The sequence below is a fragment of the Macrobrachium rosenbergii genome, chromosome 40, assembly GCF_040412425.1.
Source record: "Macrobrachium rosenbergii isolate ZJJX-2024 chromosome 40, ASM4041242v1, whole genome shotgun sequence".
NCBI classification, from domain to species: domain Eukaryota; kingdom Metazoa; phylum Arthropoda; class Malacostraca; order Decapoda; family Palaemonidae; genus Macrobrachium; species Macrobrachium rosenbergii.
The window spans coordinates 13173459-13200834 of record NC_089780.1 but is presented as its reverse complement, the minus strand read 5'-3'; the positions used below and the strand labels follow the sequence as shown (position 1 = coordinate 13200834).

General features: G+C 36.8%; 1 protein-coding gene across 1 annotated transcript; it reads right to left on the bottom strand.

Moving 5' to 3' along the window:
* Nucleotides 1-844: 844 nt before the first annotated feature.
* On the bottom strand, nt 845-27376 carry LOC136826136 (uncharacterized). The gene is made up of 3 exons (XM_067083130.1): nt 27148-27376; nt 5330-5425; nt 845-2592 (listed from the first exon to the last, which is right to left on the bottom strand). Exons 1-3 carry the CDS (start codon nt 27260-27262, stop codon nt 845-847), a joined length of 1959 nt encoding a protein of 652 aa, XP_066939231.1. The 5' UTR covers nt 27263-27376.

Here is a 27376-nt window from a genome sequence, read left to right as displayed (position 1 = left end):
CCATACATATTTGTTACCTGTGTGGGTGCTGAGTAGTACATGTTTCCTTGCACAAGTTTAGAACCTGACATTGGTCTTGTGTCATACATGTTTAGGATAGGGGGAGTTTGGTTAGAGCTATACATATCTTGTGTTGGATTTGTGTCTGATGGTTCTAAAAGCCCGTCGTCTATTGCAAATTCTGTACCGTTAGTCTCAGGGAATGATATGGAGGTTTTATTTGTCACAAGTTGTAATGGTGCTGGAATAGGTTGAAAATCTTGTGTTGAAGAGTTAGAAAACAACTCCTTTCTAGGACTGGGGTTAAACTTAAGTCTCAGATTAGCCAATTGTCCTTGGTTTTCAGTGTTTGTCATTGTCTTTCCAAGGATTCCTCTTCCAACACTACCATCATTTATTTCTTCTGCAAGAATTGACTTTTTTGTTGTTGACTGAGGGCTTCCAGGAAAGAAGAAACTTCTCAGTGTGTTCCTGTCTTTTGAACTGATTTCTGAAGGTAATGGTAGTGAAAACTTTAATGCTGGGGGACTTGTAGAGAAAAATAATTGGAGTAGGTCAGGTGTCTTCTGAAGTCGTTTGCCATTTATGACTGTTTGCTCAGTAACTCTAATTTTCTGAAGGTCTTCTAAGGAAGTTGGTCTTGTTACCTGCTCATTTCTGTCAATTGCAGTGTCATCTAATACATCATTTGTTGTTGGTATGTTTGGTATAGTAGTTGTCTCTGAAGTTTCTCCGTCTAATGAGTCTGCTAATAACCCCTCATTAGAAACTGTTATATCTAAGTCTTGAAAGTCCGTTGTTGTTGAAATATCAGCATTAATTGCTGATTGAAATTCAGTCATGTCTAGTGTTGTAAACTCTTTGGCAAGCTTTCTAGTGTTGTTAATTCTGTGACTGGTTTCTGTAAGTCTGTCTCGTCTTTGGCGTTAGATGACAGTTCTGTCACTGAGTCAGTTGTTTTTTCTGTAAGTATACTGTTGGTAGTTATTATTGATGTCGTTATGGTCATAGCAGAAGATGGAGTGCTCGTTTCTTTTTCTGGGAAATTCAGAACACTTACAACTGTTGTTAATGGTTGCTGAGTACTTGTTGATGGTTCTGTTACTCTTGGTTTAGGTGGAACAGACTCAGATGCTGTAGTAAGGGTTGGTGAAGATTGGGCATTACTGGAAAGAGTTACGGGGATACCAGTGCTGACTGAGGTGTGGAGTTCTGGATTAGAATACATAGAAGCAGTGGTCAGACCTTGTTGTAATGAATCCTCTTCTTCTTCTTCTGCTTCCTCTTCAGCTGGAAAAGTTGGTGGATAATAAGTAAAAGTTAGTTTGGGTGTATTAGTTATGGATGTGTGGACATTTGGTATCTGTGAGCTGTAGTGCTTATTTGGGTCTAAATCAAACAGGAAAGGGTACTCTCTGGGTAAGGGAGTGTTGGGAAGATCTGAAGAAGGAAACTCATCACCTACCGCAATTCTGGAGGCATCTTCGAAGTACGCATTATATGGGAGGATTGGATCAAAGATAAGAGGATCTACATCTTCAAGGGATGGAAGGGGAGCTGGCAATGGTACTTCATAACTGTCTTCAGTTAACTCTGGGGGAGGAGGAAGGGGAGGAGGAACAGGGACTGAATCTTTGTAGTGTGAGGTGTGATAAGACGTTTTGGGTAAGGGATGATCTTTATTGTACCTGTGGTGATGTGGCGGTGAATATGATGCAGGTTTCTCGTATTTGGCCTTGATGAATCCATGAGGTGGTGGTGGATCATACAGATCATCAGCGACAATGTGTACTGGAGGAAGTTTGCTGACACTGTGCTCAAATGATCGTGAGCCCTTCTTGTACTCGTGCTTCACTTCTTTTATTGGCTCTTCATACCCTGGATGGTAGGCTTTGGGAAGATCATAGTATTCTGGTTCAAAGTCATCTTTTCTGTCGTATATTTTTACGCTGTATTCGTATGTGGTTGGAGCAGGATGATGATATTCAGGCTCAGGGATGTAATAATCTTTTTTATGATGGTGCCCCTTGTGTACAATCACTGGTTCATGGTAAACTTTAGGTGGTGGAGGAGGTGGGGGAACGTAGTCATGTTGAACCTTAGTTTCATGGTAACTCTTTGCGTGGTATACAGGAGGGGCGTAGTGGTAGCCCTTTTCGTGTTTGGGGAGTGGTAGAGGTGGAGGTGGTGGAGGATAATGCTCATGCTCTTCCACGTATTTGATATCATGGACAAACTTTGGCTTGTGGTAGCTGGGTTCATGGTAGTCTGAGGCATGGTAGTATTTGGATTCTTTCTCATAGTGGTAATAGTCTACAGGGGGAGGGGGAGGAGGAGGAGGATAGTATTCAGGTGTTGGATGGTACTTCAGAGGAGGATGAGGATTATGGTAGTGTGGCTCTGGGTGGTATACAGGGGGTGGGGGAGGAGGAGGAGGAGGAGGATGGTAGGGATGATGGTTATCAATGAAATAATCAGCTTCTTTGTGCCGCTGAACAATTGTTACGAAAATTGGTGCTGACGCAGATTCTTCGGCAGTGAGTTCAGGGGTGTGAGGTTCACCTGTTGCCTTTTCGTCAGCACCTTTTGTACCTGAGGGAAGAAAAAAAAAAAAGGATAATTTTAATTGGAATGTGATGTAATCTAAATATTTTTCTGATGGATTTAGAAAAATAATTGTAAGTTACTTGTGGTATGCAACTGTATTAAAGTAAAATATGGCCATACATGAAACCGATGAAGAAAGGATTGGTTTATTTGATTACCCAATGATGTCAGATTTAACCATCTTATTAACGTTTTGGAAACTTATCTATTAAATCATAGATAAGTAGTAGTTTCGTCATTAAACCATTGAATGCTTTTGCTAAGTAAACCTAATTTTGCTCAACTTAATATTGGTTCTGCATGAAGTTTAAAAATCTATACAAGCAAGTTCAAGTTTTTTCAATGCTGTTCACTGTAATTGATGAGTTTAGTTAGTAAATTCACATTATTCTCAAGGTCTTGTTTGTTTTTTCTCTGTAGCATTGGATATTTTTAATTTATCAAGTCAGTTCAGCCACGAACCGTAATAGAATTTGTAAAATATCATTTTGGTTGGATTTACACATGCATATGTCTTACATTCCAGTTACTTATGGTATGCTAACAAGTGCTGTTTGGAAAGATTGTAAGTAGAAGAGGAACTGGAATGACTAGCAGGATTTGCATGGTATCCCACAAGGTATGTTGCTTGGTACTTCAGATTTCTTTGCATTTTCATGGAAGTGAATGGAAAGTTGCCTCAAGTTGTCAGATGTTGGAGTGTGGATTGTTCTCCAGTAATGAGACTACTGTGTAGTTTTAGTGTGGCAAGAGTACCTGAATATTCTTGGCCCTAATGAAGTGGCCACAGAGGAAATCAGTAGTAAAATGAACTTGCATATTAAGAATGAAATTTTTGTCTTAATTGTGAATTCTGTGAATATTTGCTCCTTATTTTTATACTAATATAAATTTTTATAATTCAATTTTATTATACTTTTAATTTAATATTGGTGTATATATATAATATATATATATGTGTATATATATACTTTATATATTTATATATATATATATATATATATATATATATATATATATATATATATATATATATATATATATATATATATATATATATATATATATATATATTACACACAGTAATTATATCACAAGCTGAAGCCACGGGTAATGTTTAAAAGGAAACGACATGGTGCCAGGTACTTTTGTGTATTTTGTACCCCAAAGAAAGTACTTTTCGCTGTCGTTTCCTTTTGAACACTTCTTTGGCTTCAGCGGTTTTGCGTGTACGTATTTTTGTGTACTGGAATAGTACCACTAAGTGAAATGAAGACGTTTTCTGCGGACGAGAAAGGAGTAAGATATAATTTAATAATGCTAAAATTTTGTATAGTAATGACATGTCATTTAATGAGTTTCGATTTTCCGATAATCGTGTGTCATGTTTTCCAAAGAATCACCCCCTCCCCCCACATCGTTCTTCCAATTTGTTTTTTTATAAAATAACTTTGTTAATCCGCAACCCGCCCCCAACGTAATCCGTTAAGTGACACAAAATCCAAACTTTACTTTCCACTCGTCAGCCTACGTCAGCCCTTTCATGGCGATAAAAAAAGCGCCAAATTGTTGGTATTGACTACGAAGTTTCTCAACGTGGAAGTGCTCTGACGCTTTCGGTTAGGGAAGAGCGCTTTGTCCGCGTTTATGGTGGGGTTCCAAGATCATTACGAAGGGCCTTGTGTGCCTGTGGACCATCTGCTGTCTCATATTCTGCCGCAGGGTTAATGGAATGTTATGCATACACTCGGCCTAACGGTTTCTCGTGTGCGGAACCGAACGTATATGCGTTCTCTCTTTCTTTTCCCCTGTTGAAATGGAGAGTGAGTAATCATGTTATGGTAAATTGAAAATAGAAGGAATTTATAAAAAAAAATATATGGTATTATAGAGATAATAACCTTAAACGGAATAAGCAAAGGAGAAATAGAAGAAGTTAGGGGGGCCGTTTCATAGGGGAATCCCATTTATTACTAATGCTACTACGGTCAATTTTTTTAAGTGTTAAGATTTATTATTATATACGATTGGCATAGTGTTTGACTGCTTAATCATATGTAAGTGGTTTAGGTCTTTAGAGGGACGATTTTACCCTTCAAAAGTAATAATAATGATGTATAATTCATTTAAAAATTAATTCTCAAGATACTTATATACAAAAGTATTGACGTCGTCAGTACAACGAATTTAATCCTTAGCCTACTTTGATATGTTCCTTCCTTGTCGTTTGTCCAGTGAGTCACTTTGTCTGTTCGTCCGTCTTGAAACCGTCTGTCTGTCCGTACTGTCTGTCTGTTCATCTGTCTCTTCTCTCTTGGTCTGTGGCTTTCTGCACTTTGACGGTCTCGTGATTTATACCTGAAGTTACTTGGCAACGCGCCGACTTTCAACCCGTAGTACAAACTTCTCTTAAGACGTTTTTCGTTGTTTAGAAATAAATTAGACATTTTTTCATGTTTATCTTCAAAATGGCGGGAGGTAACATCGTGTTTGGCAAACGGCAGATGCGATTTGAATTCGTTAGACCTAGTTCTGTTTGGTGGCATTTTGGCGCTAAGAAGAATTTCACCTCCCATTGGTAACGTCACGTTTTTTGCAGTGTCTTCTGCACTGCTTTCCCCAGGCTGTCTAGCAAATGCCCCGTCTTCGTCATAATTGCTGTCCGTGAGTCCGTTGGTGGCGTGTCTTCCGTCCGTCTGACAGGGGAGAAATTTCCACCAACCGGTGTCGATTGCGGAGGTAGTCAGGGAAATGTTCTCCGCTGTGACGTCATCGAGTTGTGGCAGTGTGTCCGGCTGGGATGTTTTTGTTTGTTGTCCTGTAATAACAATACCGTTGTAATTATGATTTGTATAGGTTAGGAGAGTGTTATCTCTAAGTAGGTAAATTTTGATCAGAATATTTTACAGCATAAAATATGGCGAATATTCCTGAAGACTAATTATCTTTAAAAGACAGTTGCTAAGATCAAACAGAATCTTGTTGGTCTAAAATGCCATCTATTATCAGTTAATAACTCTGCACTGTTACCGTTCATATATTTTCTTTATTCTTTGGACTTTGATCTTGAGTAATGTCTGATCCCTTGGAAGCTTTCTCCTTAGAGATTTTTATTCGTCTCTTTTGAAGCGAAGGATAATATCGATAGAGTAAGGCGTAATTTGGAAAATTTAAAACATTCTATTATTATTAATAATGCTTTCATAATCATTATTTGGATCTTTCCCAGAGTGTGACCCCCAAGGGTTTTCGGGGTCGTTATCTAGGACTAATAGCTCTTGGGGATCAATATCTTTATGATATTTACAGTCTTTTGTGTCTATGTTTTTACGGTAATTCCCAACGGGCTTGTACTAAACACGCCGCTAAGGTGGATACATACCGGGTTGAAACTCTTGGGGGTCACTATCTAGGAAAGATCCAAATGTTTTATGCACTTATCCATACTGGAAAGTCAAATGGGCACTAATTTAGTAGAATGTTTCACATGAAAGAAACATGAGGATTGGTTAAAATCCCTACAAATAAGAATGGTGTCAATATAGAAACGCCATTTGACAGCCGACGACAGAGCACCAAAGGGCGGGAAAATGTTCCTGATTACGTCTTCAGTGGAACTTAAACTTAGGAAAATGAAAGGTATAGTGACAATGATACAGTCCACAGTTCTAGGACATTCATTTTATGGCAGCCTGATCTGGTACCATATGACTGTCACCAATTGAAGCACAGATGTTGACATCAGCTGCCACTGAGGAGAGGTTTAATGACCTTCACTTTTGCAGGTACGATTGCAAGGCTGTAATTGTTTGAACATCCGTAAAAATAGATTAAAAAAAGAATATAATAAATAGAGAAATGCGAATAGACTTCACTTGTCACAAGATAATTTTCTATATATATAAAAATGGATGTATGTGTATGTGCCACAATAACTCTGAAACACATTGAGCAGTTTCAATCAAACTTGGTATACATATGACTTACTATCTAGAAATCAGCATTGTGGGGGTAAGACATCACTAGCACCAAAGGGGGTTAGGGTGGGAAGGGCTTTCCTGAAACGGGGCTGATTATGCCTGTAGACTTAGTAATTTTATGAATTTATCATACTGTACCTAATTTCGGTATACATATGACTTACTATCTGGGATAGAATACTGTGGGGGTAAGACATCAATGGCACCAGAGGGGGTGGGAGTTGGGAAGGGGTGCCAGAGAGAGAGAGAGAGAGAGTGAGTGAGTAGATGGGGTGTTAGGGAGAAGAAAGAGGGAAAGAGACAGGGAGTGTTGGAGAGAGAGAGAGAGAGAGAAAGAGGAGTGAAGGGAGAGGAAGTGAGAGAGAGAGGGAGAGTAGAGGGGGTGTTAGGGAGGAGAAAGAGGGGAAAAGTGAGGGAGAATTGGAGACAGAGAGAGAGACAAAGTTTATCAGTTGTCATTCAGAGTTATCTCAGGCAGCACCAGGTTGGTCAGCTAGTATTTTAAATATTTATCAGTTTGGTTCTACATCCCATTAGGGAAACGCTCCAAAATATTTCGCACTTAATTCTTTATTGAATGTAACAGAGACCGCAGTCTTATTTATTCTAAGAGCCATCCTTTCCTGTCAAGAAAAATTAATCAACATTAGAATTAAGTAATGTGTGGAAGAGAACGTCAGATAAAAAAAAGCATATTTCTAGTGGAAAGTTTTTAAGTTAGAAAAAATGAAAAAAATGCTGCGGAAAGTGAAATGATAAAAAAAGTTGGTTATGTTTCAGAATAAAGAAATAAAAAATTGCGGTAACAAAAAAAAAAAGTCTCAGGTTACATTTCATTTTTATGAGCGGAGTGTAAAACACTAACCGGCAACAAACACTAGTTTTAAACCTTGGTGAATTACGGCGTGTAGAGTCATTTGAAACACATGTTGGACGCCACTGTGGTGAAGAGGCGAAGAGCAAGTGGTGGGATACACTTTCTAGGCTTATCCTCACAGTTGGGAGAACAAGCCGTACTGAACCTCGTGAATTAAATTAGGAATCTTAATTAGGTCCCCCGTGCATCTTAAGATTGGTATACATCATTTTTGTACTTTTTCGTAGGATTTTTAAGCGATTTGTTAGTTAACTGGGACAGTGTTTGAGCCAGTTTGAATAAGGACATTGGTCGAGCAATCTCGAATAAGGATATTGGTCTAGTAATCTCGAATAAGGACACTGGTCTAGCAATCTCATCCGAAAATGCATACTACAAAATGGACACGCTACGAAGGCTATAAGTCTATTCTTGCTCATATAATATACGGGTATCTGTCGAATCCAAATGCATTTTTCTAGAGCTGGTTTAGATGCACCACCAACCTGATAGGCAGGTATCGGCAGAATTAATGTTTAGGTTCCCCAGTATGTTTTACCGTAACCTGATTTGAGGGTCACAGTCTAATTAATAGTTATTGTTTGTCCTTATTTTCATTTTTTATTTTAGTGTAATGAACCTGAAAGGAAGATAGATTATAGTGGTTACATGTGAAATATAGAGTATTTTTATATTATATTTTTTTGCGTAGACCTTTACCATGTAAAAGTTGAAAATTTACTGGATATTCAAACTTATGATTTTTTATATAATAGGAATGACAGGCTAGTCTATTTTTTCGTAATACTAGTTTATATGCACGCATTAGATAACGGCATTCACAGTTTCTTTATCTCCCGAAGGACTTGACGCTGTTTTGTTGGTTCCTTCATGGTTAAGTCCCATTCGTTTTCTATTTTTCTTTCAATTGCAAAAAATGAGGAGTTTAACTCCCCCACAGATGTATGATATTTGCTAAAGTAATTGTGGGTTTATTTTTTAATCCTGTTATGAACTGGCTATCCTCAGATGGCACAATTACAATGACTTAGGCCCAAAGAAGTGAGGCAGTTGCTGGTTGGGTTAGCTAGGGAGGTTTTCTTTCCTGGTTGCCACGTTGAGGGTGGTAACTACCCTCTTTCCTGAACTCCTGACCTTTTTGGGTAGCATTATTTTGAAACTTTTTGAAGAAGGTATCTTTCTTCTTTACGTTAAGTTGGGGTTTTAGTTATGATATTTCATAATTCCATATATATATATATTAGGGCAGTGGAAGGATTCATATATTTTAGATATCTGTATGGATTAATTTTTGCTTGTTTTACGAGGGGAAACTTTTGAGTGCTCTCTCTTTTAACAACTTTGTTATGCAACTCTACATTTCAAATAATTATTCATTTGTAACAGGAATATAAAGTTTAAGGCGTAAGAACTTACAAGCAAGCATTATAACATGTTGCAAACTCCTAATGGTGTTTCCACCTGTTCCCAGTATACAAGCAGTCTGCATTTGGCTGGGAAAAACGATTGTGGTTTCTTAGATAACGTATTACATGCGCCGTCTGATTGTTAGAAAGCTTTTATGCTTCTGATTGTAGACGAATAGAACGTTAATGGGATATGATAGGTCTACGTAATTGCGAAGATGAAAGTTTTAATGGGAAATGTAGGCTTATGTTTTTTGCAGCAGCTGCTGTCACACTAGTAGTACGTGCAGTACTAGTAGTCTGATTAATATAATGGAAGCACTGGTTATCAGATTGCTGTAAAGGAGCAGGTATTGGTGTAACCATATTTGTAAAATGGAGCCATTTTTAGCCTGCTTACTTCAGGAAAGAGAGACTGGTACTAAACATTATTGCAAATGACCTCCTGAAACAGATTCAGTTTGTAGTCACGTAGAAAACTAGTCTTGAGTATTTATCCTCTCAGGTTTTTACTTATGACTGGAATTATCTTTGGAATGTGGGCATTAGCTACTACTCATCTCTATCTAGCACAAGAAGTCGCAAGGATTAGCATTAACTGAACGAGATGACACGGAAAAAATCACCCCAATTGATGCATTGAGGTACGATGCATGCCGTCCGTGCCAGAGGAAAGATGATTGCATCCTTTTTTTAGAAAGACTAACAAACTTGATCGTACCCCTTTCACCTCAGTTCCCTGCATTACCCTTCCTCCTTATCTTCTTTTTCCCCCATCTTCTCACCCCCGTCCCCCATCAACGTCCATTCACCCAGTCATCCGTTGAGTTTATAGGAAGACGCCAGGTGGGTGACTGTGAAAGTAAAGGCGTAGAACAAACATTGTCGTGATATCTTGTTGGTATATCTCCCTTTTTTTAAAGATTTAAATGTGTTTTGTGGTTTTTATCTTCCCGTTAATTAACTTTAATCTTCATAAGCCATGACATGGAGTTGAGGTCTTCTGTGATGAGAAGTGTTAATGATTTGTTTTTATTTGTAACTATGTAGGATATTAATTTCAGTATTGGCCACTATTTAGATTCGAGCAGTTAGTATGCTCTGCTTGGCATTCTGCATCTCCTAACTGATATTTTTCTACTACATGTACCTTTTGTTTCTGCCTGCCCTTCATGGTATCTTAGGTCTAATCCGTTAACCAAGATGTCAGTCGTGCTACCCCATTACTTCTTCTCCCGTAGACTTACATACATTTCTGATGCCTGATGTTAAAGCAGTCCTCAGTAATTTATCCTTCTCAGACATGGCTTTTAGAACTGCGAATCTCTTTCGACATCCGACTGCCAAAGTCTTATTGATGTTCAACATCAAGAAAGCTTCACTGTATCACAACAAGTTTACTGTTGCATTGTCAAGCTGACGATCACTGCAGACATCTGCTCCTCTGTAGCTCAGAACACTCTGATTCCTCAGTGTTGTTCTTTCTTTTTGATAAATAGCTGTGTTATCTGTTTGCTTTCTTCAACTGCCATCTGGAGATGTCTGAGTGTATTTAAGGGTGTTCTTTTGCTTGGAAATTGGACTTCTAATTACAGTTTTTTTGTGGAACGGTAACCGATAGATTGTACCTTTCCTTGTTGTTCTTACCGATTTTTTTGCACTCGTACATTTAAAAAACAATTCTCTTATCTCTTCCAGGTATTTCCTCAGTTACATTCTATATTTCAGTATAAAATTCATATTGTATTTCGTCAAGGAGTTCCTTAGGTCGTTCGTTGTTACATAGCACATTTATATATATATATATATATATATATATATATATATATATATATATATATATATATATATATATATATATATATACACGTGCGAGTGTGTATACGTGAGATTGTGAATAAGCAAACGCTTAAACATCACGAGAATGAACGCCAAACATCATGATCGAGAAAATCAAAATCACATAGACTCATTAATCGATGCCATCTAATGACGCTCTCCGGAGCGGAACAGAAAGCATCCCGAATCCCTCTCCATGACGAACATATGTGTGTCAACGAAAACCAGCTGATGGTGGACTGATAAGACAATTGGGCAACCAACTCTTGTTTGCCGTTCGTTGCTCGTTCACTGGAGTTATTGCGTCAGTCATTTTTAGAATTTAGGGAAGTATGTACGTTGATTCAGAACACACACACACACATACACAAAAGATGCAAGAAGAGATAGACCAAAATACGCTGCTGAACAGATATATTTGGGTTAATGCTTATACTGTTGATAAAACTAAAGCAGTTGTTTTAATGTCCTCAGAAAGAAACCTTACATTGTAGTACATACAGCTTTAGATAATGGAAGAGCTGAAAATGTCATAATTTCAGTGACATTTTCATAAGTGCAGTGAAATGTTACTGTAATATTCCAGCGCATTAAAACATGAACTGTAGAGAAAATGAAAATCAAGGTGAATTTCAAGCTAATCTGCGAAAATGAAATGATTTTTACAGTGCATGTAGAGGACTGTACCATCAGAATCTTTTCCAAATTCACTAGGTAGTGTTTCCTCAGGGCCAAGACAAATACCAAGATAATTTTTTTTTTTTTTTTTTTTTTTTTTTTTTTGCACAGATTCAGGTCTGTTTTGATGGCTTCAATGAAATTGCCTGATTTGCCACACTAAAATTTGCTTCTAGATTAAACAAACAACAAACACGAGCCTACAGATTAACAAACTTCTCCGAAGTTAGGAAGTTTTCAAGTTATGGCGACATAATCAGCTCTGATTCCAAGTGGTATTTTTAATACATGGTGATTATAGTTCTCACTTCAGGATTTGAAGCTGCTGGTGAATAACTCATTTTAATATAAGGACAAGTTTGTGACAGTGTTAAGGCATCGTTTCCGAAAACCTTTTGAACGTACTAGGTACTGGAACTTTCAAATCTTTTCTGTGACGTCGCAATGCAACAAAGACAAAAATATTATTTTTACATACCTGAAGTCCATTTATTGGCACCCTAACCACAAAGTGCCATGCTTCCAACACTCCTTTTTGAGTACAAGGGCACAGACTCAGTTTGACGAGAGAAAACTCCCTCATTAATCCACTATTCTTTCCTGGTGGTTAGTGGCGTGTTTAGTCTATTTTATTCATGTCTTTTGAGTTTGTGGTCAGCAGTTTATAATTTATACGTATTTAGGGGTCAGAAGTTGATACATTCTTTTGAACTGTATTTATGGAAAATAATATTCTAGTATTTGGTCATTAGTTGCCTCACTAGGCTTGTTTTCATGACTAAGAGTTGATGTTGTCTCACTTTTCACTAAATATCTTTCTCTTTGCTTCTTTATTTAAGGCTTGAGAAATGTTTCAAGAATTTATTAAGCTATGTTTTCTTGTGTATGTGCTCAAGCCAACAGCAGTGACGTTTGCGATACCGATGGCCTTCTGTTTAGCCATATTAAGTAACGCTGGGTCTAGCGAGGATACGAATGAGTGACCAGACACGAACCTCTGAGAAGCCAGGGGGGCATGCGTGAGGTTTTCGTCAGCCACTTTCCCCCCAAAACTTAGCCTAAACACGATAGAATGACACCTGGAACCACAACGAGAGAGAGAGAGAGAGAGAGAGAGAGAGAGAGAGAATTAGCTTCCATCACCTTGGATGTCACCGGAACTCTCATTAGCTTGGTTCGCCCTGACATGCTCCGTAATACTTCGGTTCACACTGGTTGTGGTTTCGTGCTGTCGCCATTAGACTCATAGACCACACGGCAAGCGAGGTTGTGTTTTGTTCTGAGGCTATTTGTGTAATTGTAGATCGTCACGCCTAGGTTTTAGGTTTTGTTCAAATGTTTAAGTGTGGGTAATTCTTGAAAAATCTAATTTGACGTGCGTTGTATTCTAAACTTCCACCTTTGACTTATGTAGGCCTATTTTCGTGAGCTGATAACGTCCTCCGGTGATTTTTTTTATGGTTCTCATTTTAATTATCGTGGTTTTGTGAGCTGTCCACTTAATTAGGGTCCTTCGTTTAATACGTTTATGTTAATGTTTTTATAATTATGCAACTGATCGTTTGTGGAATCATTAGAACGAGTAATCATAATTAAACCTTTGAAAGTAAAACATGACATGGATTTACATTGGTAAGTTAAAGACATGGAGGTCATTTGTCTATTCGTTTTGTTATTTATAACTGAAAGTGATGTTTGTAGTAAGTTCGAAGTGAAAGTAATAAAAAAAGAAATAAAAAAATTTACTGCAGTTACTTTCAAAGTTCTGCCCAAGCCTCAAGTTCCCGTTTTCTTTGGCGATCGAATTTTTATATAAAAAAGCACCCAAGTGACACTGTTTTTAGTTAATCGCTAATTATATGCTGAGGTATGTCAATCTTTGCGGAGATCATGTGTGCAATGCCATTTTCGACGTAATCCTTTGCGTAATTCCCAATTAAAGGTTTCTGTTGCAATAAAGCATCCGAATATTAAATTGCATAATTTTGCCAATACCGCTAGTTGGGAGTTGATGCAGTATGTAATTACATGGAAGGTGGTTACGTGAGCATTATATATATATATATATATATATATATATATATATATATATATATATATATATATATATATATATATGTGTGTGTGTGCGTATTAACGTTATGTGCCTAGTCTCAACTCTGAGGAAGCCATAGACCCACATCCTGAGAAGGAAGAATTTATAGGATTCCCTGGGTTGGTGGTGGAGGGAAGGAAACCGTCACTAAACTGAGTGCTCCAATACTGTAATCACCGATCTTCGTGAAATAAATGAGGAAGTGATGGCTTCATGGGTATTCTGTGGTCTGACCTTTTGATGAAAGTTACTTAAAATACCCTCATTTAATTGTACGACTGTTATGTTTAGAGTATTTATTCCTTTTTATTATTTAATGTAGGATAGAGAATTATCGACTGTTTCCTAACCTTGTGTACATTTGTTGTCGGAAAGAAGGAGAGTATCTCTATACCGTTGCTCAGAAAAATAGTTGTTTGCCAAATGTGAAAGAGAATGAATATGATATATGTGGTACATTGTCCTCTATCTTTGTCGAAGGCTTTTGATCAATGATTTTTTATAATGCATCCAGAATATTGTTCTAAAAACAGTCGATGCTTATAATGACTAAATGATGATCGAATCATAATGGCTAAATACGTCTGGTTTTGTATTGTGAAATTTGTAACCAGGGCAGAGACTGAATAAAGTATGGGAAGATTTCTCTCTCTCTCTCTCTCTCTCTCTCTCTCTCTCTCATCAGTTAGCGGATCATTTTAAGACAGACACAGTTTTTAGTGGGCGAATCACGGCTATGATGATGTATATCAAGATAAATAGGTGGAATTTTCTGAGTTTCATATAATTGCAGGATTAGTCGACCCTGTCCTGAGTTAAATTGTGTGCATTAAGGGTTGTGAACCCATTGGAGAAATATTCTCTCCTATTTGGCAGAGGAATCCCGCTGATTTGAGTCCTTTGGGAGCGGCATATCTAGATAAGGTTCAGGCACCAGTAATTAAGCAACAGGACTCAACTTAATGTGTAAAGTGAAACTTCCTGAAATTAACTGGAAAAAAAAAACACTCCATTACTGCTATTACATAAACCACTACGCAATAAATATTGTTTATGAGTCTTCCTGGAAAGATTCTTACTTTCGTCAAAGTTAGTCTACAATTTCCTTCTAAAAAAAAAAACTCATACACAAATCCTTTCCTCTTGAAACCTAAGTATGATAATGTTCCCTAAAACTACAGATTTTAAAGATTACCGCCATTGCAAAATACAGTTTTTTATTGAATAGATATAAAGCGGAAACCCACAAAATGACTCGGCCATTACTAAAACAAGATTATGATCCGTGTGGTGTGGTCGCGTGCTTCAACCGCTAATATTAGCAAACTGTGAGCACCCTTGGCTGAGAAACCAAGAGCTATATTTTGCCTCAAGTCAAGTTCTGTGTACCTTTTGTTATTCTAGTTCTGCATATTCCTTCGCACGAGGTTTTTGCTGGTAATTGTTTTGCATTTCAGTGGTAATTTTTCATTCGTTTGGTTTTGGTAGTTGGTGGTATTCTTGATAATCAGGTTTATAGTAGACGATGCAATATTCTTTATAAGCAGGTTTATACAGTAGTTGTGGTATTTTTGATATTCTTGATAATCAGGTTTATAGTAGGCGATGCAGTATTCTTTATGAGCAGGTTTATACAGTAGTTGTAGTATTCTTGATATTCTTGATAATCAGGTTTATAGTAGGCGATGCAGTATTCTTTATAAGCAGGTTTATACAGAAGTTGGTGGTATTCTTTAAAAACAGGTTCATAGTTGGTGGTATTCTTTATCAATCAGGTCTATAATATTCTTGAAAAACAGGTTCATAGTTGGTGATATTCTTTATAAATCAGGTTTATAGTTGGTGATATTCTCGATAATTAGGTTTAAAGTTGGTGATATCCTTTACAATCAAGTTCATAGCTGTTGATATTCTTTATAATCAAGTTTATAGTTGTGATATTCTTTATAAACAGGGTTAAAGTTGGTGATATTCTTTAAAATCAGGTTCATAGTTGGTGATATTCTTTATAATCAAGGTTATAGCTGATAACATTCTCTATAATCAAGGTTACTAGCCGATAATATTCTCTATAATCAAGTTTATTGTTAGTGATATTCTTCATAATCAAGGTTCTGTGCTTACAAGCTAGATTACCCTTGTTGCAATTCTACGCATTGTGTATGTCTCTCTAATTTGGTAATATTTTCATATTCGTCAGTAAATTGCTAAATATGAAATTAGTGTGGGTAATGGTGGCTGGGGGCTGATAGTATAAACATGACATTTAAGCGCACAAGACCGCTCTAGGGAAGGGAGGTTTAGACAATTTGGACTTCCAGTGGCCGTTAGCTTTAGAACATGGAACTCTAACAGATGGTGGAATGATTATTTCAAACTTTCCGACATTTGTTTAAATGATATTAAGAGTTCGGGTGCTCCAAGACACCACAGTTCAATGTTGTTGAAATAGTATCTCCCTTTCCACTCATTTTTCTTTAATATTTCGGCCTTAGAATAAATGCATTCAGTACTAGTCGCGAAGATTTTGGCATAAAAGCAAAAATGAATAATCAGACTTCGCAGAGTATAATTTATCTTCAGATATAAATCCACTTCCTTTTTATAAGATGAAGAGACTGTGGACGATTTATTTGTACAAGATCACTATCAATACAAGGTCACTATTAATCCTGGATCACCACAAGAGGTGGCAGTGTCGACAAATTACTTCGCAGATGACGGAAAATATATCAATAATTTCAGCCACACGAAATCGTATAGATAAGATGACGATTCCCTTGGGCTGTTGTTTGTGACTAAGTTATACTTTCGTTTTCCCAATACGTGACTTACACAGCGCTTCGCAACTCGCGTTTTGACGGAAACATGGTAGCCCCAGGTAAGACGGAGGTTGGCTGAGAGAGAAAAGGTTTCTCTAGGGGTTCCGTTGGGTGAACTTATCGGTGGTTGTTTATGTGTGTGAGTGTATATAGGTGTATATATATGTATATATAAATATATATATATATATATATATATATATATATATATATATATATATATATATATATATGTGTGTGTGTTTATGTTTATAAATATATATATATCTATATATACATATACATATATATAAATATATAAAAGTATATATAAATATATATCTATATGTACAAACATACATACATATAAATACACATATATAATATATGTGTGTATACATACATGCGTATATGTGTGTGTGTGTAAATTCTAATTGGCGAGGCAGGACAAAGTCGAGAAAACATACCATTCAAAGATGAATTGGCAGAATATGATACAGAAATCCAGAATTAAGATGAATAAATGAAAGATTAATGAAAATGAATTGAGCAGAGTAGAAGAAAATAAAAATTTTCTCTATCAAATAAAAGAATTGAATCAATTTCCTTTGTTGCATGTGTTCAAAAACTAGACGGGGCGTCCAAAAGAGGAAGTTTAGAATTTTGGAAAAAAGGTTCTTATTTGAAGTAACTAATAAGAGAGTCGGTTTGACGTCGTGGAGAAACAAGTATGCGTCAGCATTAATGCAAAACATGTCATAAACACGTCAAACTCATCGCACACATCACTTACAGGTTGGTTACAAGTCAACGACTTATTGGCGCATTCTAACCAGTTCTTCATATGATTATACAGCATTTTCCAAATACCGTTCTCCACTTAATGTCGTTGGCTTGTTTGCAACCTGTTTGTGATGCGTATGCGATAAGTTACCGACGTCAGTAAAAAAAAAAAACAAGACAAGACTTTTTGGGGTGATGACATGTGAATACAATTAAGTCCTTTCGTGATTTGATTGTTAGAATTTACGCGGTGCATTCGTATTATTTATTATTATTATTATTATTATTATTATTATTATTATTATTATTATTATTGGAATCTGCATACAATAATATCCTTTTATGCACCTTGAACATGGCAGTTCTCTCTCTCTCTCTCTCTCTCTCTCTCTCTCTCTCTCTCTCTCTCTCTCTCTCTCTCTCTCTATATATATATATATATATATATATATATATATATATATATATATTTATCTATATCTATATATAATATATTTATACTCGTATATATGTACATATATATAAATATAAATATATATATATATATGTGTTTGTAAAGAATTTTTTTGTGAAGGAATCCACCTACCATCTTTAAGTCATGTGATTTTCCTTGGGTCATTAACTTAAAGCCGCGGTGCAGGGCAATAAAGGCCAGTAGTGCACATCAGCTTTAGTAATTGCGTGAAAAAAAGGTCAGTGCCCTGTGATCATATAACAGTGTAATTTCGTTTGTATATACTTGCATTATATACTGTGTTTGTTATTGTGGCTCTATGCTGTGTTTAGGAATACTGCTGCTTCTATGAACGTTGTATGAAAGTAGAAAATATTTTAATTATAAAATATGGGGTCAGTGCCCCCGTATGCATGTAATCGTATAATTTCATTTGCATATATTTATATTATACTGGTTTGCTATTGTGGATTTATGCTGTGTTTAGAAACTGATTTTTTTAACTGTATCAAAGTAAAAATTATTTATTATCAGATATAGATTTCTTGGGATATTTTTTCAGCTGTATCAAAGTAAAAATTATTTATGATCAGATATAGAATTCTTGGGATTTTTAAAAATCTGTATCAAATTAAAAATTATTTATTATCAGATATAGAATTCTTGGGATTTTTTAAAAACTGTATCAAAGTAAAATTGTTTATTATCAGATAAAGACTTCTTGGGATGGATATTCACTCTCGTAAATATTACGAAATACTCCAAGATGCCAATATTTTCATTTAAATCAAATCTACATCTGCGAAGATTGTGATGCTTATTGCTACTTTTATGCTGCTGAGAAGGCTATGGGTTATTTGGGGTAGTTCTGCAATTTTTTTCTTCTTTGCTTAAAACTAACTACTAAATAGAAATAAATGTACATACAGTATATATATAATATAACATATTTATATTAATATATATATACATTTATATATATATAATTACTACTGCGTTGATTATTACATTTGTCTTAATCTCATAAAAATACTAGATGTATATTTCTATCTTCTTTATAGGATCGTGTTTAAGTGGACGCCTTTAATTTCTCGTGAGCTTATTTTAAGTAATTGTTGTGTTTATCATAATTTCAACCGTCTCCTATTCTTCGGTGTTGGTTTACATAACAAAATGAAGAAAGTGGTTCCTTAGGCCTGTTCAACACAAGAAGCTAAGAGAGAGAGAGAGAGAGAGAGAGAGAGAGAGAGAGAGAGAGAGAGAGAGAGAGAGAGAGAGAGAGAGAGAATGTATGGATATGTCAACAGTAATGAAGAAATGCTATGGCTATTATTGCTAGGTAAAATCAAGAGAGAGAGAGAGAGAGAGAGAGAGAGAGAGAGAGAGAGAGAGAGAGAATGTATGGATATGTCAACAGTAATGAAGAAATGCTATGGCTATCATTACCAGGTAAAACCGTTGCCTTATTTAGGTGTTGCAATGTGGCCGGCCTATGGGGGATCTTTGTGGTACTTTCGGCGTTCCGGTCAACATGGTTCAGTTTCCGTAACATTCTATCGATGAGTCAATCCAGTGGATATTGTAATTGTCACGGCGTATCGCAAGGGGCTGACTGTGTCCTTTGATATTTTGAAATGGTTATTGAAATTAGGTACTGGTACCACAAGTATAATAGTTATTATTATTATTATTATTATTATTATTATTATTATTATTATTATTATTATTATTAATATTATTGCTGAGAATTGTTATTGTTTCCAAATTAAAGTATTCCTCATTTATTTCCTTCCTTTTCATTTGAGCTTCGTATATTAACCGTTATTGCTTCTTGCATCAGGATGTTTCCCATTGCGTTATTTTCTTCCGCTTCAAAGACGACCTCTCTCTCTCTCTCTCTCTCTCTCTCTCTCTCTCTCTCTCTCTCTCTCTCACACACACACACAACACACAGAGACACAATATATATATATATATATATATATATATATATATATATATATATATATATATATATATATATATATATACATATATATGTGTCTGTGTGTGTGTATTGTGTGTGTGTGTGTGTTTGTGAAAACTCAAGCATGAATAATGCCAGTGCAAGCACGCTGTCTTGCAGACAACCTAAAGAGCAAACATCGAGGTAAACCAACGATGTTATGCAACGCTGTTCGTCAGGAGACTATTTTCGTTTGGCAACATCTCGCGATGTCTTGTTGCCTAGTGTTTGTTTCCTCTCTCTCTCTCTCTCTCTCTCTCTCTCTCTCTCTCTCTCTCTCTCTCTCTCTCTCTCTCCTCAGGATTGTATACGTACGTTACTCAGCATTACGCTTGGAATTACGCTGAATACTATGTACTCATCTTCTTTGTAATAAATCTTAGTGGGTAGAACTTTGTGAAGACTATCAATTCTGTTTCTCTCGCGAAGAAGCAGGCGCCATCTATTCTCGAAAGGTAAAGTCAATGATTCGTTACTAAAGAAAGTGGCGGTAGCGTGTTCCCCGCCAGTTACAAATGCAGTACTCCGTTCCGTTTCGCAATTGTGGACAAATCACGCGCTTTAAAACACTCGGCAACCAGGAAACTGGCCGGTAGTAACAAGATGTAACCGTTCACTTGAATCAGTAGGCTATGTCCGCTAAATTAAGACTACGCTAATTTTTCTTTTTGTAAAGACGGAGTTTTATTTTGGACAGTCATGGGTGTATGTCTTCTCAGTGAAAATGAAAGTACGGTTTTTAGTTTCGTATTTGTGAGTGATTCACCTGAATCAGAAACAGTGCTGCATCTCGCGTTTAAGAAAATGTTATAATTACCTGTAATCAAAAGCTTTTGTAACGGGATGAGGATGTTTTGAAACTAGTAAATAACTACCTAGTAACAGGACTGTTAATTCGCTCAATTTAAAAACAGTTTGAATTGGTCTAAGACACACTTAAACCCTTTTAGCTCTGGGGCAATCATATCCTTATGGCGATTGTGTCATAAGTACGATAGCTTGTAATCTGTTACCTTAAAAAGGCTCTCTCTCTCTCTCTCCCCACATCTCGGGGCCGCGTTGGACACAGCCCAAATTTTTGACGGGTGCGCCATATGGTAAAACGCACTCTCATCCATTCATTGTATTGATACATATTGATTTTGAATTATCGATAGATGTCAGAACATTGCAGACATATCAGGCAATTTATGGGAATATATTATTCCTTCATCTGCCATATTTTACGTTCAAGATGAATGGGTTCCATTCTCAAACGCCTGCAGGAAACATTTAAAATGATGTTTACTTTTATTCGTCTCGCTATAACGGACAAATTTCCCATAAATTTTTGCATTTAATCGTGGATTAGCCTCAAGTGAACATTATCACGGACTGTTAATCAGCGCTATTCTCCCCATGAGGTTTATTTCCGCCAACTTTTGCGCATCTCGACTTTCGTTTCTCGGTCTACGGTCGGTACTTGCCAGTACTTGCGTTCCATCGGAGCGCTGTTCGCGTGTCCGTTGGTGGTAATGTTTTGGACGGCGCTGCTTCTTTTTTTTTTTTTTTTTTTTTCTTTTGGTTTTTATGTAGGCTAATGACATTCCAGTTTTTTTTTTTGTCTTTTATTATAAAAAATAACAATAATCGTAAATAACGGGTAGTTCTTTTAGGTTTGATCATTTGAAGTGTTATTCACATGCTGCTTCCCTGTCATACGTTTTGTTTCTCTCTCTCTCTCTCTCTCTCTCTCTCTCTCTCTCTCTCTCTCTCTCTCTCTCTCTATATATATATATATATATATATATATATATATATATATATATATATGAAAGTTAAGTATACCTTAGTTTTACAGAGACCACTGAGCTGATTAACAGCTCTCCTAGGGCTGGCCCGAAGGATTAGACTTATTTAACGTGGCTAAGAACCGCTTGGTTAATTAGCAACGGGACCTACAACTTATTGTGGAATCCGGACCACATTATAGCGAGAAATGAAATTATATATATAAATATAGAAATATATACACACATATATATAGAAATTATATATATAAATATAGAAATATATATATATATATATATATATATATATATATATATATATATATACATATATATATATATATATATATATATATATATATATATATATATATACATACATATATATATGATATATTCAGCATTTATTCTTTTTTTTTCTTACATGGGTTGACACATGAGAAAAGGCAAGACAACGTTCACTGTCACTTGTATGCGGAATCATGGATGAAATCTTAATACAGAAAACTTCCACAACATAAAACACAGCCATTTAATGAATCAACACAAATGGCTCCATCAGCATTATGTCAAACCCCTCACAAACACACTGCATCATTCACTTACGCCCTGCTCTTCAGCACCTTTCTAACGCCATCTGTCGGGGTGCATTCAGAGGGTCTCTTCTTCCCTAATTTTTCGGAAGAATACCCTTTCCAACAACCTGGCTTCCACCATTCTCTTCCACATGACCAGAACCAATTCAGGACACTCTTGATTCAGCCTTTCGCCAATGCTAACCTTTTACCAGCCCTCTGGGATAAGAGAATGGGTCATAAATTGGAGTATTGAATGGTTCATGTTTATAGATGACAGTTTTGATCTAGAATAGCGCAGGGAAATAAGTAATCAAGAAGAGCAAACTGAGAGTCAACATAAACATGAATAAAGTCGACATAAACATGAATAAAGTTATGAGGGAAAATGAAAACCTAGAAGAATGAATGATGAATATCACGGTGGAATGTGTAAGACCTGTATACAGTTTGGAAGTAAATATATCGGATTATGGCAGGATGAGAGAAGAAGTGTCACTGACTAGGCCAAGCAAGGAAGGTATTAGGAAGTGTGCAAGAAGTTGGGGAAAAAGCTCGTCTCCTTAAGCCGGTGTTGCAATGGATGAAAGTACTGTCGAACTATTCTCCTATAGGGAAGTGAAGTGTGCATGTTGAACCTGTAAGGAAGTGAAGTGTGGATGTCGAACCTGTAAGGAAGTGAAGTATGGATGTCGAACCTGTAAGGGAGTGAAGTGTGCGTGTCGAACCTGTAAGGAAGTGAAGTGTGCGTGTCGAACCTGTAAGGAAGTGAAGTATGCGTGTCGAACCTGTAAGGAAGTGAAGTGTGGATGTCGAACCTGTAATGAAGTGTGCATGTCGAACCTGTGAGGAAGTGAAGTGTGCGTGTCGAACCTGAACCGTGTCGAACCTGTGAGGAAGTGAAGTGTGCGTGTCGAACCTGTAAGGAAGTGAAGTGTGCGTGTCGAACCTGTAAGGAAGTGAAGTGTGCATGTCGAACCTGTAAGGAAGTGAAGTGTGCATGTCCTTATTTTTCTTCTTCTATATTTTCTGGACGTCTTTAATCTAGCGTTCAACCACTCCAACATCCTCTTCTCACTGTTTTGAGCGTTGAATGGCGTTAAGTGCCCCAATACTTGACGTTTTAACCTAAATTTCATAAATCAATCAATCTGTCCAGCACTTTTTCCACCACACCTAGTCTGCACGTTCTCATTTTCCCTCCGCTGCCTCGTAAAATGACTTCAGAAACACGTCTACCTTTTCATGAAAGTATATCTCCCATTCTCTGCACGTAGCCAGAGTTTCTTAAAACACTGAGCCGTCCTTCAACCCGTGCCAACATTTTCGTCTCCTTCTCAAATCTCTACATTTCTCGCCATTCAGCGGAATTGATATATATTGCAATTTGCTTGCAATATGGCGATCTTGCAAGCAGCACGAATATCGCCAAAATAGCTGTCTTTTTTTTTCCTCACTCTATACTGTAAGTGTGTGCTTTTCACTATTAAGCCAGTTGCCAATTGTCAGTCGTCCATCGCTTCACAAGCCCCATAATGTAGACTACAGACTGTAACTTCCTTACAAGAATTAAATTTGTGAATGGCCAGATTTCACATGTTATCTTTGTCTCAAAATTCACTGTTGTCGTGATTACTTCACAAAAAATACGCCAGTTTAACTCTGCGTTATTGGAGAAGCTAATGGAAAATTCCACGGTAGGATTGTTAAAACTGGAACTGTGGTTTGAAGCGCCTGTCATTATTTCCAGGTACATAACTCCAAGCGCTATTAGGGAAACTGGATGTGGATGCGTATTGTAGAAGAATACTATTTAAAGTTGTCAGCGCCTTCGTATGCCGCTGCTCATATTAACACAGCCTTATGTCAGTATTGCGAAATTAATTTAATCTTTATACTAGATGGTCTGTAGGGGATGTATATTATTAGACGTCCTCCTTTGTTGCATTTATATAGTTGACTCTCTCTCTCTCTCTCTCTCTCTCTCTCTCTCTCAAGACTTGACATAGATTATTTCCCTTTGCGTAAAAACTGTACAATAATGGTTGAAAGATACCTGAATCTAAAAATAAAATAATTGACTCACTCTGTCTCTCTCTCTCTCTCTCTCTCTCTCTCTCTCTCTCTCTCTCTCTCTCCACATCAGTCCATTGTCTTTTAAAAGTAGTACCTCACTAATCGATGCTATTCCTAAAAGTTAGAAAAATAAGAGTATTTTTGCCTCTGTGAAATTAAGTCATACGAATTATGAATATCACTGATTAAACAGAGACTGTCAGGCTGTTAGATTACCAGACAGGTAGACTGACAGGCAAGAAAGAAACTGAGAAGAACAACGGTCAGATGGAGCGAAGGAGTTAAAAGAAGAGAGAGTCTGTTCATTAAGCACCCCCGTCTTCGATGTTCCTGCAATTACCATACTGAACGCGACCGCAGGACCAGAGTACTCGCTACACTTTCGCCAATTCCGCGAGCGCGGGAAACTTGCACCAAAAAAAAAAAAAAAAAAGGAAATAAAATTTTTGGTTCTATACGGCGGTTCACCTTATAATTTCTCATTAGGTTTAATTAGTTTTTGCTTCAGATGTTGTGATGGGTTTTGAGAAAGTCTGGATGTTGTGGTGATATAGTAATTATATAAAAGGAATTATTTTTCCTGATATATATATATATATATATATATATATATATATATATATATATATATATATATGTGTGTGTGTGTGTGTGTGTGTGTGTGTGTGTGTGTGTGTGTGTGTAAAAGGTAGGCAATAGCAGTCCTGGATATTGAACTCTATATCTTTATTATGATGTCGCGGGGAGTAGGTATGCTAGTAATTAATTTTTTTTTAATTTTTGTTAAGAACGCAAAGTAGAATTTTAAGTTCCTGAAAGATTATATGATAAATCACACACTGGATTGTTCATTCCATCGGCATTTTAAATTTAGCATCAACTCGCCTGTGAAAATTACAAACATCGGAGCTTTTAAATTTCAGCCCAAAAAAATTAATTTTTTTTTCAAATTCTCTCTCAACTATTCTCGGTTCAATGCTCATTTAGTGTTTCGATTTCTGTTTTTCCTTTTTTTTTCTTCGCTCTCGCCTTAAATACATACATAAAGAGAGAACAAAAAGAGAGCTTTGATTGATAGGTTGAAATGTATCATTTGTCCGGTGAGAAGGAAAGAACTGTGAAGTTGATGGTTTACAAGAGAGAGAGAGAGAGAGAGAGAGAGAGAGAGTTTTGCTGAATCACTTTCTTTTCACTTTTACTTCATCAACCTTTTACATACTTTTCCATAACTCATTTTTATGATGTTAATACACACACAAATCTTTAGTCACATTTTGTAAGGTTGATTTTCGCATTATTATTATTTTTTTTTATCACAATCATCCTATTCGACTGGGTGGTTTTTATAGCGTGGGGTTCCGGGTTGCGTCCTGCCTCCTTAGGAGTCCATCACTTTTCTCACTATATGCGCTGTTTCTAGTAGCACACTCTTCTGCATGAGTCCTGGAGCTACTTCGGCATCTAGTTTTTCCAGGTTCCTTTTCAGGGACCTTGGGATCGTGCCTAGTGTTCCTGTGATTATGGGTACAATTTCCACTGGCATATTCCATATTATTATTATTATATTATTATTATTATTATTATTATTATTATTATTATTAGTAAGGAGACATTCTAGATTGATTACAGATTAATAGAAGTACGAAAGTATCCCATTAAAAGTCATAAGACACAGAAAGAACTGTTTTTATTATTCCCTTGTTCCATCCACGCATGCTACGTATATCCATCAGATTCTAATCATTTTTACGATTTTAATGCAAAGTTTAAGAAAAGGGATCATGTCAAGATTAGTGAACCCACTCGCAGTAGGGTTCGCTATACTTTTTTAGGAAGATTATTGGGTTCGTTATTCTTGACATGGGAATAATCGGGTTCGCTGTTCTAGACATGAACACTTCAGTACCAGGCATTTGATCCCCCCAGGGGCTAGTGCTAAACAAGGCGAAATACATTTGACCCCCCCCCAGGAACTAGTACTAAACAAGGCGAAATACATTTGACCCCCAGGGGCTAGTACTGAACAAGGTGAAATACATTTGATCCGCCAGGGGCTAGTACTAAACAAGGCAAAATACATTTAACCCCCCAGGAACTAGTATACTAAACAAGGCGAAATACATTTGATCCACCAGGGGCTAGTACTAAACAAGACAAAATACATTTGACCTCCCAGCAATTAGTACTAAACAAGGCAAAATACATTTGATCCGCCAGGGGCTAGTACTAAACAAGACAAAATACATTTGACCTCCCAGCAATTAGTACTAAACAAGGCAAAATACATTTGATCCGCCAGGGGCTAGTACTAAACAAGGTGAAATACATTTGACCCCCCACCCAGGAACTAGTACTAAACAAGGCGAAATACATTTGATCCGCCAGGGGCTAGTACTAAACAAGGCGAAATACATTTGACCCCCAGGAACTAGTAGTAAACAAGGCGAAATACATTTGATCCCCCAGGGGCTAGTACTAAACAAGGCAAAATACATTTAACCCCCCACCATGGGCTAGTACTAAACACGGAGTGTTTAGTACTATCCCTCGTGGAATTGGAGTTCGGACCGGAAAGGGTTGGCCATTCTTTGGATGGGTATCGTTGGGTTCGCTAATCTTGACATAATCCAAGACAAGTTTTGCCTGGTGACTACATTTTCGATTCTTGAGAGACGACTACAAGACCTTCCTAGTTTAAGTACTAATTTATCCTGTTCTTTAGTGTTGCTCATAAAACTACAGGATTGTTATAGTTATTGACCTTTATATTCAGTTGACCCTTTTGGAATTCATGTCACAACTGTTGCTATTCATTGCCTTTCCTCCAAAGCAGCGATCCTGTCTCTTCGTTCGGTTTTCTGTCCTTTTTCTTTTAGTATACCTCAGGTCTGTGGTCAGAGTCACTGTCTATCGTTGTATCTAAACCGTGCAACGGTTCGAGTCCTGCCGGTGACGAAGCACTTGTTATAATTCCCCTTGGGTGTAAGTTATTCCCGGCGTATGGTGAATTGGGTGTTAAACGATATTTGTGACTTAATATATTTTGTATATACGTATATATATATATAATATTTATATACGCATATGTATATATATACTGTACTTATATACAAATATTAAGCCACAGTATCAGTGTGCATCCATTTTAGTTTCCTGTATAAAACCAAAAACCCAAAACATTTGATTTACATAACGAACTCACCGACGACATGAACGGGAGGAAGAAGAAGAAGCAGAATCGTGAACAGGAAAATCGACAGTTTATGACAGCAGCAGGAGCATCTGCTACGGCAGGTCCTTTCCCCACAAAGCCCCATGGTGTACTGAAGCTCGTCGTGGCGTGGTCGTTGTTTATATTTTGGTCCGTAAAGTGACCCTGAGTTAATGAAGGAGATGAAGACGCGGGTTGTAATAAGGAGGTTAAAGCGAAG